This window comes from Cannabis sativa, chromosome 3 (genome assembly GCF_029168945.1).
Source record: "Cannabis sativa cultivar Pink pepper isolate KNU-18-1 chromosome 3, ASM2916894v1, whole genome shotgun sequence".
Taxonomy (NCBI): Eukaryota; Viridiplantae; Streptophyta; class Magnoliopsida; order Rosales; family Cannabaceae; genus Cannabis; species Cannabis sativa.
The window spans coordinates 9,016,833-9,033,476 of record NC_083603.1 but is presented as its reverse complement, the minus strand read 5'-3'; the positions used below and the strand labels follow the sequence as shown (position 1 = coordinate 9,033,476).

Genomic DNA, 16,644 nt, shown 5'->3' with positions numbered 1-16,644 from the left:
CAATTGTGAAGGCCCATTTGCCTGATTTGAATAACTGTACTAGGTTAATTAAATTAGTTTAACCTAATAAAATTGATTAGCAACATAATTAAATTCATTTATTTTGAAATTAATTTAAGAAAAACATAGTTTAAAGAATTTTATATTCTAAGTTAAACTATATGTATTTTCTTGTATTTAATTAATTATAGAATTATAACCAACTAGATTCTTTCTGGAGCTTAATTTAAATTTTTCATTAAATAATCCTATTTAAGTTGAAAATTAGTTATATCTAACTAATCAACTTAAATCTGAATATCTTTTGAATTTCAAATTTCAAAATTAAGTTGAGGAATTTTAGGATTTGGTTATTAAGATTCTTTAGATATTTTTTAAGTTGATATTTTTTCAAATATTAACTTAAAATGGAATATTTTCAAATTAAGTGGTTATAACTTAATTTTATATTTAATTAAATCTAATATGAAAGATATTTAAGTTGATTTTTAGATTCTTCTAAACAACTTAAACAAGATATTTTCAAATTTGTTCCATTTTTTTCGAATTTATTTTTCGAATATAAATAATAATTGAAAATTAATTAAAGTTGATTTTTTATTTAAACCAACTTTAATTTGTAATTTTTCATGGAACAGATGATTAAATAAAATACGTATATTTTTTTTTAAATAATGAGCTTTAATCAAAAGATATTCGATCTCCATTGTTGGTCTTACAAAAATTAAATTTTTTCAATATAACCTCGAGACACTAGACTTCGTCCCCCTATGGATGGTTATTCGTTGAAAACTTTTAACACCGTAAGATCTCATTTGATAAGTATTTTGTGAGTTTTCGTCTCTATTAGACTCTCCCCTACGGTGACTACTTAGAGATAAACTCATAAAACATGAAACAATGGTGGAAGCTCATAAAATGAGAATAACCTTGACTCTCGACTACCGAGACAACGTTGGATTCTTATTTTGATCGAATAAAAGGTTGCTAAAATGTTTTATTTTAGATGAGCTGACTACTCTATTCAACTAATGTTATCTTTAACTATCGCCTACCAGGACACTGTATTTCATTATGTTGGAAACCTTGGAAAATAAACTATGTTAGATTTAGTATTTTTATAACATATGTGATTATTTGTTATTTTCTGAACTTGTGTATGAATTTGAACCAAAACCTTACTTCTGCTTTATTGATGTGTTGTAGTGCCAATAACCCTCATCCCATTCCACTCCTAGTTAATATCTTAGCAATTGAACTTGAAGTTATAAATACCTTGTCAGAGTAATACTTCACATATTCTCATGATGAACATAAAATTCCAGAAAGCAGGTAAGCTGGGAATTGTTCACTCTGAAGAGCAAATAGTTCATAACTCCATAAATCCTACTACTTCAAGCTTAGTTGAGAAGATAAGAGAAAGTGATTCCACTTCCTCAAGTTATACTTCACAACAAAATGAACCAACAAGAACAACAAATCACAAACGAATAAGCAGTGATGCTTTAGTCTTCGAATCATGTGTTTTAGAAAATGATAAATCCATTTGGATTCTTGATTCTGGGTCTACAAACCATGTAAGTTGTTCATTGCAATTGCTTGAGAATTGGAATTATTTGAAATCTGGAGAGTTAAAACTTAAGGTTGGTAGAGCTAGAGGAAAAGCCAAACTCAAGTTTCAAAACAGAATTTTGGAATTAGACAATGTCTTATACATTCCAAATTTCAGTAGAAACTTGGTTTCTGTTTCATGCTTACAATTGCAACAATACAAATTAGATTTTTCGAGTTCTGGTTCTACCATTTCCCGAAATGACATTCATATTTGTGTTGCATCCATGGAACAGGGGCTTTATGTTCTTAGACCAGAAACACCATTTGCCCTACATAACGAACTTTTTAAAGTAGCTAAACCTAGAAACCACAAAAAGCAAAAGATCGATGATGATAATGAAACATATCTATTGCATTTACGTTTAGGTCATATAGGCTTTAGTAGACTCAATAGGCTAACCAAAGACGGTCCATTGAAAAATGTCGTCTTAGGTGAATTGCCAGTATGCGAGTCCTGCTTGGAAGGAAAGATGACCAAACGTTCTTTCTCTGCAAAGGGAGAGCGTGCCAAACAACCCCTAGGGTTAGTGCATTCAGATGTTTGCGGACCTTTGAATGTAAAAGCCCGAGGTGGTTATGAGTACTTTGTCACTTTCATTGACGATTACTCTAGATATGGACATATTTACCTTATGGATAAGAAATCTAAAACATTTGAAAAGTTTCAGGAATTTCACGCATTGCTCAAAACCAATTAGGTAAAACATTAAAGATCTTGCAAAATGATAAGGGTGGAGAATATATGGATATGCAGTTCAAAGATCATTTAATTGAACTTGGAATTGAATCCCAATTAACTGCCCCTAGCACTCCACAGCAAAATGGAGTTGCAGAAAGACGGAATCGCACGCTTTCAGAAATGGTTAGGTCCATGCTTAGTTACTCAACTCTACCTACGTCCTTCTGGGGATATGCAATTCAGATGGCAACCGATATTTTAAATGTTGTTCCATCTAAATCAATCCCTAAGACACCGTTAGAACTATGGAATGGTCGTACACCTAGTTTACGCCATTACAGAATCTGGGGGTGCCCTGCTCATGTCTTAAGAAAGAAAGACGGCAAACTTGAGTCACGAACTGAAGTTTGCATGTTTGTCGAAAATTCTAAAGAGACTAGGGGTGGACTATTTTATAGTTGCAAGGATGATAAAGTGTTTGTTTCCACAAACGCGACTTTCCTTGAAGATGACTATATTAAGAATTTCAAACCACAAAGTAAAGTAGTGTTGGAGGAAATGCTTTCAGATATAAGTCCTTCCAATGTTCTGTCCTCTTCCACTCGAGAAGAGGACAATCCCACTCCCTCAGTCAAACCAACTGAGAAAACTACTGCTAAAGTTTCTGTTCAGAAGATCACCGCTCCTCGTCGTAATGGGAGGGTTTTACTGATATGATAATCTACAATCGAGTTTACTTGCATTTGGAGAAATTCTATGTTCTTTCCAGAGCATTGGTTAAAGTAAAGCTCAGGTTGGGTGCATGTAGTATGCATCGGAAGGGACCGATATTGAACTTTGACTTAGATTTATTAAACTTACCGTAATATCTATTCAAGTCAATATCGCCTAGTTGATCCTAGATCAAATGATCTTAATCCTGTTATGATTAGGCTCAATCTCAAGAGGTTATTCGTGTTCTTTGATTTGTTAGTTAAGCCTACTTTTGGGTCAGGGCGATACGTACATTTTGGGAACACGGTAGTGCAATTGAGTGGGAGCGCTAACATAAACATGGAATCTATAGCTTCTATCTGGCGAATAGTAAGTAAAGGATGATCTCCTTCGAGCTTGACCAAACGAAAATAAATGGTGGAGTACTCATTTCACATAAGTTGAAATATCATTTATACGGGGTTAAGTGTTTTAAGGATAAAATACATTGTAGGGTGTAACGGTAATCTAATCCCTTTACAGTGTAGATCATTCATATAGAGGATCATTGATCAAATTAGGATTATAACAATGGATCACTAATGATGTGTCTATATGGTGGAACATATAGAGCATTCTATATACTGAGAGTGCAATTCTAAGTTCTATGCGTGGATTCAACGAAGAATTAATAAGTCAGTGAATTTAGGTTATAAATTCTTGATCTGCTTATTGGAAGCTCGGTTATATAGACCCATGGTCCCCCCACTAGTTGAGATAATATTGCTTGTAAGACTCATATAATTGGTTTTGATTAATCAATTATAATTCTCAAATTAGACTATGTCTATTTGTGAATTTTTCACTAAGTAAGGGTGAAATTGTAAAGAAAGAGTTTTAGGGGCATATTTGTTAATTATGATACTTTGTATGGTTCAATTAATAAATATGATAAATGACAATATTATTTAATAATTATTTATAGTTATTAAATAATTAGAATTAGCATTTAAATGGTTGAATTTGAAAATTGGCGTTTTTGAGAAAATGAGATGCAGAAATGATAAAACTGCAAAATTGCAAAAAGTGAGGCCCAAATCCACATTGCCTAGGCCGGCCACTTTTATAGGGTTTATCATCTGGTATTTTCATTATTTTAATGCCAAATAATCGTTTTAGAAGTTCATATTTAGGATGTTAATCAACATACTTGTGAGTAGATCTAAGATCCTGGTAAAATAATTTCCAACAGCTTATGAGGTTTCCTTGATTGGCACAATTCAACATGGGCCTTTTCCACCATCTGGTTATAAGTGGGCCCAATGTTGGCCATAATGGTTGTAAGAATACCATTATCAACCGAATTGGGAGGGGGTCTCGAGGAATATTTGTTTAAAATATCAGTATCAGAAAGAGGACTATTATTACCTTGTGTATGTCTCCGTAGCACACTAGGAGAAACTGACCTGCCTTTTCTTTCCTTCCTAGGATGTCTAGTTGCCAGCGTATCAGAGAACTTGTGACCAATGTTAATGTCTAGCGGTTTGACACTTGTTTTGTCCACCACTTTCAAATTTCTTCTTAAAGTAGCACCTGGGCCATTGTTAGTGACTCTGATGACTTTCCTGGTTGGTTTAATACAAGCTGTCTGATGCAAAGACTTATCTCTGTTGCAAGCTGTATGTTGCAGAGGCTGAACTCTGTTAACGTCTTGAACTTGTCATTTTCCTATAGCTTTGGAATTCGGATCAGCTACTGGTGAAGTGTTTACCGTTGTGAAGCTCCGGCCAGCTCCTTCTCTGAAAAAAATCAAACTGATTCCGGGTATTGAAGTAGCTGAAGACTGCTGATTCAGCCTTCATCCACGGCCCATAAGCGGGCACTGCAGCCCCCTGAGGTGGATACGCATAAGCAGTTGATCGGAAGCAGGCTTTTTGACCGAGGTATCCGCAGTTATAACAGAGCTTAGGCAATTTGAAATACCTAAACTGAATCCATTCTTTCCTACCTCTCTTAATATCCAAGAAAAAACCAGATGTTAGTTGATGGGAGGTATCTATCTCAACTTGAAATTTTAGAAAGCTCCTTCTAGTTACGGTACGTTGATTTGCCAAGTCGCTTCCCACAAATCTCCCTGCTTTAGCTGCTATGGTACGAGTATTAACCCCATTGAGGTATGGAGTTGGAAAACCAGAAGCTATTACCCAGAAAATAGCCTTCCACATATCCACATTGAACCAATCCCCATCCTCTGGCCATTCACGAATAATTAGTAATTTACCATTGATAATCCAGGGCCTATTCCGAAGAATTTCCTTGCAATCTTCAGCCTGATCAAATAAGATGCCCCACACCCCGGGCTTCATTGTCTTAAACTTCCAGTGGCCCTTGAGCTTCCAGATTTGGTTCAGAATCTCTCTTAGCCTGGATTTGGAAACACCCTTACCACCGAAAAAGCTGACTAATACACCAGAGTTAACAATATCAGCTGTAAGCTCGAAATCAGGTTCCAGTTCAAGAGTCATTGACTCCAGAAAGTTGGTTCGCAAATCTTCGATGTCTTCATTTGACTTTTCAGAGATACCGTTCTATTAAGTTTTTACATGGGTTACTATTGTCCCCCATAACAACCACGAAGAGACAAAAGCTAACTTTTTAAGAAAGAAACTTACCAAGAACAGTAGGAAAAGCACAAAATGGACTGAGGAGATACTAAGGAACTGATCTATAAACTAGAGAAAAGATGGATGAAGAGAAACAGAACGACAGTCTGAGAACAAGATGAATTGACTCATGGTCAAGATGAACGACAGTCTTTTTTTTGTTGAAAGAGACTATTTATTGTAAGCTACTGTGTTAGTATATCTACAAATAATGTTTTGTAAGATGATGATTCATTATTATTTTGATGTTTGCTTAAGATTATGTAAAATTAACTAATAAATGGAATGGAAAGGAAAGAAAGTGGTCTAATATTCTAAAATTTTGGATTTTTTCATGTGTATACAACTAAATCAAAAATATTAGATTAAGGGAATTTGATAATAATTTTGTTTTTATACTTTTTTAATCATAAAAATAAAATTCAATTTTTGTTTTTAAAAATTTATTTTTTAAAAATAAAAATATATTCTATAAGCACTTTTATTTTCAATTTTAAAAATAGAATAGAAAGTGTTTTCTGTAAATTTTATTTTTATTTTTATTTTTTGATTTTAATTAAGTCGAGTCTGAAATCGGGTTTGGGGTTGAAGCGGGGTCCCCGAGTGAAGGTACAAGTTCGGATCAGAGTCCAAATATAATATTAATTCAGAAAAAAAAAATTAAAAATATTGAAAGTAATTTTTTATGTTTTCAAAATTTTTTAAATTTTAATTCTCAATTAAGAAATTAAAAAGTGAAAACAGTTTTATAGAACATGTTTTTAAAAAATATTTTGATTTCAATTCCTAATATTTTCTAACTCATGTATACATTTTTTTAATTTTTTTTTAAGAAAATTTCATATAATGTTTTATTTTAATTCTTTTGTCATAGTATTAAAAATATAATTTAATTTTATTTGCTAAGTATATTTTTTAAGAATATGAATTAGAAGAAAAAAGTTAAAAAAAAAAACTTAGTACAAATAAAAATATAAAATTTATATAAAATAAAAATTATTAAAATGGGGGTGTCTTTAAAAATTTTGGGATGTCTTCGTGAGATGCACTGGTAAAAGTAATTTTTGCTAGTACATTATACTATTGCGTTGGCAAAAGATAGTTTTACCAATGCAAAAGTAAGCTGGGAAAAAGTATCAAAGAGTGAGAAAATTTGAGCTTTTTACCAACACAGTTTGTGAGATACGCTGGTAAAAGTAATTTTAAACCAGCATAGTAATAAAATGCGCTGGCCACACTTTTGCTAGCGCAGTTTGCTATTGCGCTGGGAAAAGTGACTTTTGCTAGTGAGCTCGTTATTGTGCTAGCAAAAGTCACTTTTGTCAGCGCACTTTTGCGCTGGTAAAAAGTTATCAAGGGGATAATGTTTACACGGCTTGCTATGCCAACACAAATATGAGGTGCTTTAAAAATAGGCTTTGCCAGCGCAAATGTGTATTGGTAAAACTTTGACTTTTTTGCCAGCACAATTCACAAGATGCGCTCGTAAAAGTGACGTTTGCCAGCCAGTAGCAAATTGCGCTGATAGTAGTGATATTTCTTGTAGTGTCTTATTTCTTTCTCCATTCTATATTATTTTATAACATTTTTTTATAGATAGAGATTTTTTTTTTCATTAAGGGTGTGTTTGGCAATATTTTTTTAATCAGTTTTTTGTTTTTAAAATTAGAAAAGTGAAAATATTTTCTAAAGTTATGTTCGATAAACTGGTTTTGCTTTTCAATTTTTTAATTAAAAATCTAAATTTGAAAAAAAATTACTTTTTCAACATTTTTTTAAACAATTTTTTTAATTAATATTTTAGAGTACTCCGACCCCAACTTAGATCATGAAACCGAACCCGACCCTAATCCCGGACTTGGACCCGCCCCGGTCCCGACCTCAGACCCGACTTATAATAAAATTAACAAATGGAAAATAAAAATAAAATTTACATAACACATTTTTATTTTTTGTTTTTCAAAATCAAAATTTTAAAAATAAAAATATTACTTTTATTTTTGTAATTAAAAAATTTAAAAACAAAAGTGTTAGTAAACACCACTTAAGAAAATAAAATAAAATGTAGTCCAAGAACAAAAATTAAATTGTTAAAAAATGTGTATAATTTTTTTATGTGATAATACTTTTTCAATTTTTTTTTAAAAAAAAAATAATATTAGAAGAAAATCATAAAATATTTCTGTTAAGTGTATAATAAGCTCTTAGAAAGGTATTACAAAAAATCTGTGTTAAAAATGATGTCCTATTTTAATTGAGAGTGAGGATTGTTATGACATATCCTTTTAAATCTTCTCTGTTATAATGAAATATTTTATGTGTTAGAAACCATTATTAATTAATGAAGTGGTAACTAGATTATTTCCTTTTTTGTTAATTATATTATTTATTTCCTAGTTTCTATATTTCCTATTCCTAAAAGAATAACGTTGTACGTGAAGGTGAAGGGTAAAATGGGAATTTGGTATAGATTATATATTAGGGCTGATACAAAGTAGGGTTCACTAGTCTCTTTATAGCGCAGAGGGTACTTTCTGAGGGTTTGTAGTTTTCTGGTTTGCAAAGAAACTCAAATGACTTAAATGAAGAAGAAAATGACGAATGAGAAAAAGATTGAATTGCTTGCTTGGGTGTGCTCTGAGGTACTGTCTTATGACGAGTATTATGGTACTGATCATCATTATGATCATCATCATTTGGCTTCTTTCATTAAAGAAAAGCGGAGAAATATTGACCTAATCAAAGAATTGGAATCTGAAGAAAGAAAGAGGAAAGCTCTCTTTCTCTCTCTCCCTATTCCAAAGAGACGCCGGACTACTCGTATTGCTATCCGGTCCTATCGTCACCATCAACTACCACCACCATTGCCATTGCCATTGCCTGGAGAAGAAACCAACATCATCTTGAAAAGCCGCACCCCGAAACAACATCGCATTGTTAAGTTTCGACGACAAATACAACACGAGCCGTGTAAAGGTGGCGTAATTGATGGACCAGACCCTCCACCGCCAATATCTGAAGAACTTTCCCAAATTATCAGTACTATGACTCTCCCTGATCATCCACAACAATCTCCTCTCAAATTGGTTATTCAGAGGAAACTTTTTCAAAGTGATACTCAACCCAACTTGAATCGTCTTCAAATGCCTTTGAAACAGATAAGTTCTGATGATTTTCTCAATGATGATGAGAAGAACAAGATCAACCAGAAGGAAGGAATTAAGGTTCGGTTCATTCAACCCAACCTTGAAGAAGAAAATGACCTAACTCTCACGAGGTGGAAATATAAAGGCGAGAACAGTCTTTGTTATGTGTTGAACAAAAATTGGTACAGAGGTGTTGTTCAAAAAAATAGACTGAAGATGGGTCAGATTGTTCAGGTTTGGTTTTTCAGAGATAAGGATGGAAGCCCTTGTTTTGCTATGGTGAATTTGGGCTGAACACTAATCTCATCAGCATCATCATTTTGGTGTTAGTAAATTCATTAGTCAGTTTATATTTAGTGATTTAGATATATATATATATATATATGTGCATATATAAATGCTACTGATTATTAATTGTACTTCTTATGTAGTACATTATGTCTCTAAATAATTAGCTGTTTGTACATATCTCATTTTGGCACAGTACTCTTTCTTCTTGTTCGAAACTTTCATAATGTATTGAATACAAAACTCCCAAATTAATAATGCCATTAACATTCACGATAATCCTCATTGAAATTAAAAAATTATGCTTGTTCTTTGATCACGCCAGTCATGCAATTAGATCATTGTCTCAGGCATCTTATCCAAATCATATTATTGACATATCATCACTTTCTTTTGAGGAATAAGTACACATGTCACTTTTCAAGAAAGGGACCAGTATCACTAGGAGGAAATTCTCACTATAACATATTTATATATTTTAAGCAAATAAAAAAGTTACATTTCTGTTGGGCCCTCCTCAAAGACAATTGTTATACTCTTTTGGTAACTTTTTGAAATGTATTTTTGTGAAATTACACAGTTGGAGAATCGGGGTCGATTTCTTAGGTGTACAATCTTTATTGTTGGAAAGTTTCAGAATACAAAACTCCCAAATGCCCTTAACATTCACGATAATTACAAAATGGTTTATATTAATTCCATACAACTTGTACAACATACACAGTTTGTAATTTTGTATAAAGTAGGGTCGTGTCCAATCTTTGTTATTTGAATCTAATGTTAGAGAATTGGGCTTTTGACTTCTTCTCTGCCCTCCTCAACAACAACCTTCTTGTCTCAATTCTCCCAAATAGCATCCTGACCGTATCACAGGTTTGTTTGAATGAAGTTTTATTTGTTAAAGTGTTTGATTTGGTATTCATAATATATAGCTTTGAGTTGCATTAATTATATGGAAAATACAATACTATTTATGTTGCGTGCTATTCTTATTGTAATGCTTTCATTGTATATGATGTGATAATTTCGAGATTAGTTAGTACAATAGGAGTAGTTAATATAGACACATGTAATTAAAGTTACTAAAATCTTATAATTATTGGAAATAATACTTCTTTATAAGAAATGTACCTACCACCTGTTTGATAAAACTCCTGAATGAAGTTTTATTAGTTAAAGTGTTTGATTTCATATTGATAATATATATAGCTTTGAGTTTCATTAATTATATGGCCAGTATTATTTTTTTGGCACAAATTATTTCCTTCAGTGTTGTGTGCTATTCTTATTGTGTTTGAGAAACATATTTTGCATCTAATAGTAATGAAAATTAAATTATATATATGTCAAGTAAGGTAATCAAACAGGACATTGTCGTCCATGCTTCGGTGAGTACAAAGCACTACAAATTGCACACAAAATTTTGTACTTATCACAAATGTATATAAAATATGTGTCTGTACAAAAGATGTGGTATTTTTTTTTTTTTTGTCTTTATTTTGGTATCTTGTCAGAATAAAAAAGAAAAAGAAAAGCAATGCACCAAAATTATTTGACATTGAAACAACAATTTGAAATGCATTGGTTTGAGTACTTTTTACTAGTTTCATACTTTTCATTTTTACATCTTAAGTAAAATGAGCAGAGTTGCAGTAATGGAAAGCCTCCAAGGTTACACCATTCTTTTCCTTGTCTGGTTAGTCTCTACCATGCTTGTTCGAGCCATGTTGACAAAAAGTCGAACCATGGTTCGACTTCCACCGAGCCCATTTGCTTTTCCTGTCATTGGACACCTTCACCTACTTGGCCCAATACCACACCAATCTTTCCAAAAAATCTCAAACACCTATGGCCCCTTGATTTATCTCTCTCTTGGCTCAATTCCCTCTGTTGTGGTTTCCTCCCCTGAATTAGCCAAACTCTTCCTTAAGACAAAGGAAACTTGGTTCTCAAATAGACCTCAGTTGAGTGTAGTTGACCACATTTCTTATCCCTTAGCTGACTTCACATTTGCACCTTATGGACCTTATTGGAAGTTCATGAAGAAATTGTGCGTGACTCAGCTTCTTGGTGGCCAAACACTTAATAAGCTTCTTCCAGTTAGGAGTGAAGAGATAAAAAGATTCTTGAAATTGATGAGCAAAAGAGCTGAGTCTAAAGAACCAATTGAAATTGGTAAAGAGCTTACTAAGCTTACAAATAATATCATAACAGGAATGATTATGAGGCAAAGGTGTTCTGGGAATGATGATGATGATCATAGTGAGGCTGAGAAGATAAAAGAGTTGGTCAAAGAGAGAAACCAACTTGTTGGGAAATTCAATTTGTCAGATTTTTTTTGGTTTTGTAAAAATTGGGATTTGCAAGGATTTGAGGCAAGAGGGAAAGGCTTCCATGAAAAGTTTGACTCTATGATGGAGAAGATAATACAAGAGCGCGAAGAAGCTAGGAATGTGGAGAAGGGAAGAAATGACATTGTTAAAGACTTGCTTGACATTTTGCTTGACATAGCAAAAGATGAAGATCACAAATCACATATCAAATTAGGCAGAGATAATATCAAGGCAATTATACTGGTATGTTCTTTCAAACTCTTACACATTCTTTTAAAGTCTTAAATTCAAAGACCACTTTGATTTGCAATATTTCAGAATTAATCTTTAAGAGTGAAAAGGTAAAACACCATTGTGCAATTTAGGCCTTAAATTATCATTCATACATTTATTACTATATATTTCACATCTGCAGGATATATTTGTAGCTGGGACTGGAACAGCTGCCATAACTATAGAGTGGGCACTATCAGAACTAATAAACCACCCAAACATTATGAAAAAAGCAAGAAAAGAAATAGATAGCATAGTTGGGAAAACCAGACTAGTAAAGGAGTCAGACATTGTTGATCTTCCATATATTCAAGCTATAACAAAAGAGACATTGAGGCTTCACCCAGCTGGGCCACTAATACTAAGAGAATCAACTGAAGATTGCACCATTAATGGTTACTATATTCCTAAAAAGACCAGAGTGTATATTAACTCATGGGCTATTGGTAGAGACTCCAAATATTGGGAAAATCCTCTTGAATTCAACCCAAAGAGGTTTCTAAGTGAAGATGGGAGTGGAAATATCAACCATATGGATGTTAGGGGACAAAGTTTCAATCTTTTGCCATTTGGGAGTGGAAGAAGAGGGTGCCCAGGAGCTTCACTTGCTTTGTTGATCATTCAAACAAGTATTGCTTGTATGATTCAGTGCTTTGAGTGGAAAGGGTTTAATGGCAAGGTTGATCTTGAAGAGGGACCTGGGCTCACCCTTGCTAGAGCTCATCCCTTAATTTGTTTTCCAGTTTCTAGGTTTATTCTTTAGATTTGTAAGAGTGGTCTGTTAATAATTAAGGGCCAGTTTGGCACAGCTGTGCTATGTAAAAAAGCAACTGTAGTTGTGCTGTTGGGAAAAGCAGTTGTAGTAGAACTGTAAAAAAAAGTTGAGCTAAGTATTTGGTAAATTATATATTTTAAAGTAGTGCGAGTTATTAAAATTCTATTATAATAATGATAATATTTTAATCTAGTTCATTATAATCACAAATATATATATAAATATGTTATACAAATTTTTTTATTTTTTGTATATTTTTAATTTTTTTTTTCCATAGTATACCTTTATATGCATTTCATAAAAATAATTTTTAATATTTTTAAATTATATTTCTTATCACTTGTAAAAAAAATTGTAGTTTATAAGAAACTTAGGTTAATATTTTTTTGTTAATAATAAAAATATAAAATATTTTTTAATATGAAATAAAAAGTTAAAATTTAAATATTATTTATTTTAAATATTTTTTCCTTTAAAAAAATATTTTTATTTTTGTAATATATAATAAATAATTAAATAAATTTTTAGTAAAAAATAATTTATTATAGAGTGTTTTAATCAAAATAGCTTTTTCTAAAAATTTGGTTGTACCAGCCTTAGCTTTTGACTATAGATTTTCCATAAATTCTTCAATAAGTTGTTTTTTAACTTCTTACTAAACATCTTTTTGCTACAATTTTTTTGAAAAACAGCTTTTAACTTTTTCAAAAGCTGTGTCAAACGGGCCCTAAGAGTACAATGCTATTCCCCAGCATATTTACTATTTGTAAGTATATTTTTTTTTTTTTGAAAGAGACTATTTGTTGTAAGCTACTGTGTTAGTATATCTATAAATAATGTTTTGTAAGATGATGATTTATTATTATTTTGATGTTTGGTTAAGATTATGTAAAAATAACTCATAAATGGAAAAGAAAGAAAGTGGTCTAATATTCTAAAATTTTGGATTTTTTCATGTATATACAACTAAATCAAAAATATTAGATTAAGGGAATTTGATAATACTTTTGTTTTTTAATTTTTTTAATCATAAAAGTAAAACTAACAATTTTGTTTTTAAAAATTTATTTTTAAAAAATAGAAATATATTCTGTAACCACTTTTATTTTCAATTTTAAAAACGAAATAGAAAGTGTTTTCTGTAAATTTTATTTTCATTTTCATTTTTTGATTTTTTTTAAGTCGAGTTTGAAATCGGGTTTGGGGTTGGAGCCGAGTCCGGGAATGAAGGTACAAGTTCGGATCAGAGTCCAAATATTAATTAAGAAAAAAAAATATTTTAAAAAATATTGATAGTAATTTTTTTATGTTTTCAAAATTTTTAAAATTTTAATTCTCAATTAAAAAATAAAAAAGTGAAAACATTTTTATAGAACAAGTTTTTATAAAATATTTTGATTTCAATTTCATAATTTTTTCTAACTCATGTTTATATATATTTTTTATTTTTTTCTAAGAAAATTTCATATAATTTTTTATTTTAATTCTTTTGGCATAATATTTAAAATATAATTTAATTTTGTTTGACATGTATATTTTTTAAGATTATGAATTAGAAGAAAAAAGTTAAAAAAAAAATTAGTACAATTAAAAATATAAATTTTATATAAAATAAAAATTATTAAAATAGGGGTGCCTTTAAAAAATTTTGGGGTGTAAATAAAATTTCCCCAAAAAAAACAAAAGACAAAAAAAGTACTATATTATCCCTGTACTTGTGGGATATGATACGACCAATTATGCACTATTATCCCTGTATTTCTCCATTATTCAAGAAAAAAAAAAAACATTCTTCACACACAAGTATAAAAAGTGTAAAATTCAAAATTTTTAATTATTCACCAAAATCATGGGAGTTTATCAAGAATAGATCTATTGCTCATAATATCTTAATCTTTTAAGATTTGATTAAGAATTATGGTAGGAAGATTGTCTCTCCTAGGTGTGCTTTCAAAATAGACTTAAGTAAAGCATACTGTGGATTGGGGTTTTGTTGAGGACTTACTTGTAGGATTAAACTTTCCCTCCAAATTTGTTAAGTGGATCATGATGTGCTTGAAGCGCACTTCATATACGATCATGATGAATGGAATACTTCAAGTTAGCTTGAAGGGGACAAAGGGGCTTCGACAAGGGGATGTCGCCTCTCTTTTTTGTGCTCATAATGGAATGTCTCACAAGAAGGCTGATATTAGAGACCACTAAAAAATATTTTAGATTTCATCCTATGTGCAAGAGTCTCAAGTTGGTTAGCAAAGGCTCTCTACTGTTGTTCATCATCTTAAAGTTGCCAAATTAATTTACTAACAAGTCTAAGTCCCTGATTTATTTCCTAACAAGTCTAAGTCCAAGATTTATTTTGGAGATGTCTCCTCTAATGATAAAGCTGAAATTTTGGACATGATGCAATTGTTGAGGGGTCTTTCCCTCTCAGATACCTTGGGGTCCCGTTAAGGCCAACCAAGTGGAGACAAGAAGATTGTGATGCTATTCTTAAGAAAATTAAAATGAGGACGGTTACCTAGGCCACTAGGCATCTCTCTTATGCTAGCCGAATTCAACTCATCCACTCCGTGCTCTTGGGGCTTTCTTCCTCAGAGTATAATCAAGGAAGTTGAGCGGCTTTGTAGGGGTTTCTTATGGGGGAATAAGGGAGAAAAAAGCAAGATTCATTTGACTTCATGGGATAAGGTGTGTCTCTCTAAATCTTATGGAGGCCTTGGGTTCAAAAGTGGTCCTAATTGGAATAGATCTATTATTGGAAAATTTATTTGGGCTATCATGGATAAGCATGACATTCTTTGGGTTAAATAGATAAATAGCATCTATATGAAGGGAGCTGAGTTTTGGGAGTATGAGTTGAAGGGGGATGTTAGTTAGTATTGGAGGAAAATTTGCCAACTCAGGAAGAAATTCAACAAGTTTAATTTACTTGTTGTTGTTCGAAGAGGTAAGTTTCTTGCTTCTAGGCTCTATAATGGGCTAATTAAACATGATGCTGACACGTACTACAAAGCTATTTGGTGTAATATTTCTTTGCCCAAGCATAAATTTATTCTTTGGCAGCTGGTTCATGGCCATCTTCTTACAAGAGATAAGTTCACTAGATTCCATATAGAGCTTAGTACTCCCAGCTGCCCTGTTTGTAGTGAAGAAGAGGAGAGTCATCATCATCTCTTCTTCAGCTATATTGTTTTTAAGGTAGTTGTGAAGGAGGCGTTTGATTGGGTGGGTTGTCCTACTTGACCGATGGAATTCAACAGCTGGTTATGTTGGATATAACAGGGAAGATTTCTGGTGTGATAACTTTGATCTTGGCTGCTAATGTTTATATGCTTTGGAAAAATAAAAACAATAGTGAGCATAATAGTAGTTGTTTTACTATATTGAAAAATGTAAATGATATAAAATATATAGTTAAACACAGGTTGTATAGCTTAAAAATAAGAAGATTATACAAGCTAAAAGAGGCATGTTTTTTCGCCTAGTTCAGTAGGGGCTGTTTGGTGTGTGGTTGGGCCGGTTGGTTGTGGCTTTAGTGTTTACTTGCTTTGTCTTTGATTAATGAATATTCTCTTCAGTAAAAAAAAATTAATTATGGAGATAAATCTTACCTAAATCATTTGTTTTAATGGTTTTTCATCCAGATATTAGTTTATTATTTTATTTAACAATTGATTCCATCTAATTGTTGGTTGTTATTTCTGAGATTTTATGTGATAAAACTAAAAGTAAATGAAAGAAAATTGAGAAAGCCCAACCCAAACTCCAATTGGTGCAATTCCTTAGCCCAAACCACCCCAACATAAGCTAGACACACTACAATTTCACCTAACTGGCCCATTGCTAAGTAGAGCAGCCATTAAAATGTATGTTCAAAATATCATTTTTGATACAATTTTAACATTTATAGTTAAATACTTTTTTTACATATATTTTTACATTTTTTTATTCTTAATTTCTTAATTACAGTTTTACGGGTTTCTATGAAAAGAACATACAAACAACAATAAAAAAACATGAAACACAACAATGTGAATTAATAGTCTGTACTATTTGTAAAAAAAAAAAAAAATTATATAATCCATTGTAAAATCTTTAAAATTCTGTACAATCCTATTTTTGTAATTATTTTGGTCTTTCTTGGTTAGTTATGAAAAAATCCCTTTTCAATTGTTAA

At 31.7% G+C, this 16,644-nt stretch overlaps 2 protein-coding genes across 3 annotated transcripts; both read left to right on the top strand.

Moving 5' to 3' along the window:
- Positions 1–8,163: 8,163 nt before the first annotated feature.
- On the top strand, positions 8,164–9,359 carry LOC115710985 (uncharacterized). The gene has a single exon (XM_030639335.2). It carries the CDS (start codon positions 8,232–8,234, stop codon positions 9,087–9,089), a length of 858 nt encoding a protein of 285 aa, XP_030495195.2. The 5' UTR covers positions 8,164–8,231; the 3' UTR covers positions 9,090–9,359.
- Positions 9,360–9,678: 319 nt separating this feature from the next.
- LOC115708884 (cytochrome P450 93A3) lies at positions 9,679–12,635 on the top strand. 2 transcript variants are annotated; one of them, XM_030636898.2, is made up of 3 exons: positions 9,679–9,956; positions 10,717–11,659; positions 11,832–12,635. In XM_030636898.2, exons 2-3 carry the CDS (start codon positions 10,721–10,723, stop codon positions 12,450–12,452), a joined length of 1,560 nt encoding a protein of 519 aa, XP_030492758.2. In that variant the 5' UTR covers positions 9,679–9,956; positions 10,717–10,720; the 3' UTR covers positions 12,453–12,635. The 2 variants fall into 2 exon arrangements, with proteins under 2 accessions (XP_030492758.2, XP_030492759.2); XM_030636899.2 differs by having other exon boundaries at positions 9,729–9,956; positions 10,729–11,659.
- The last annotated feature ends 4,009 nt before the right edge of the window (positions 12,636–16,644 follow it).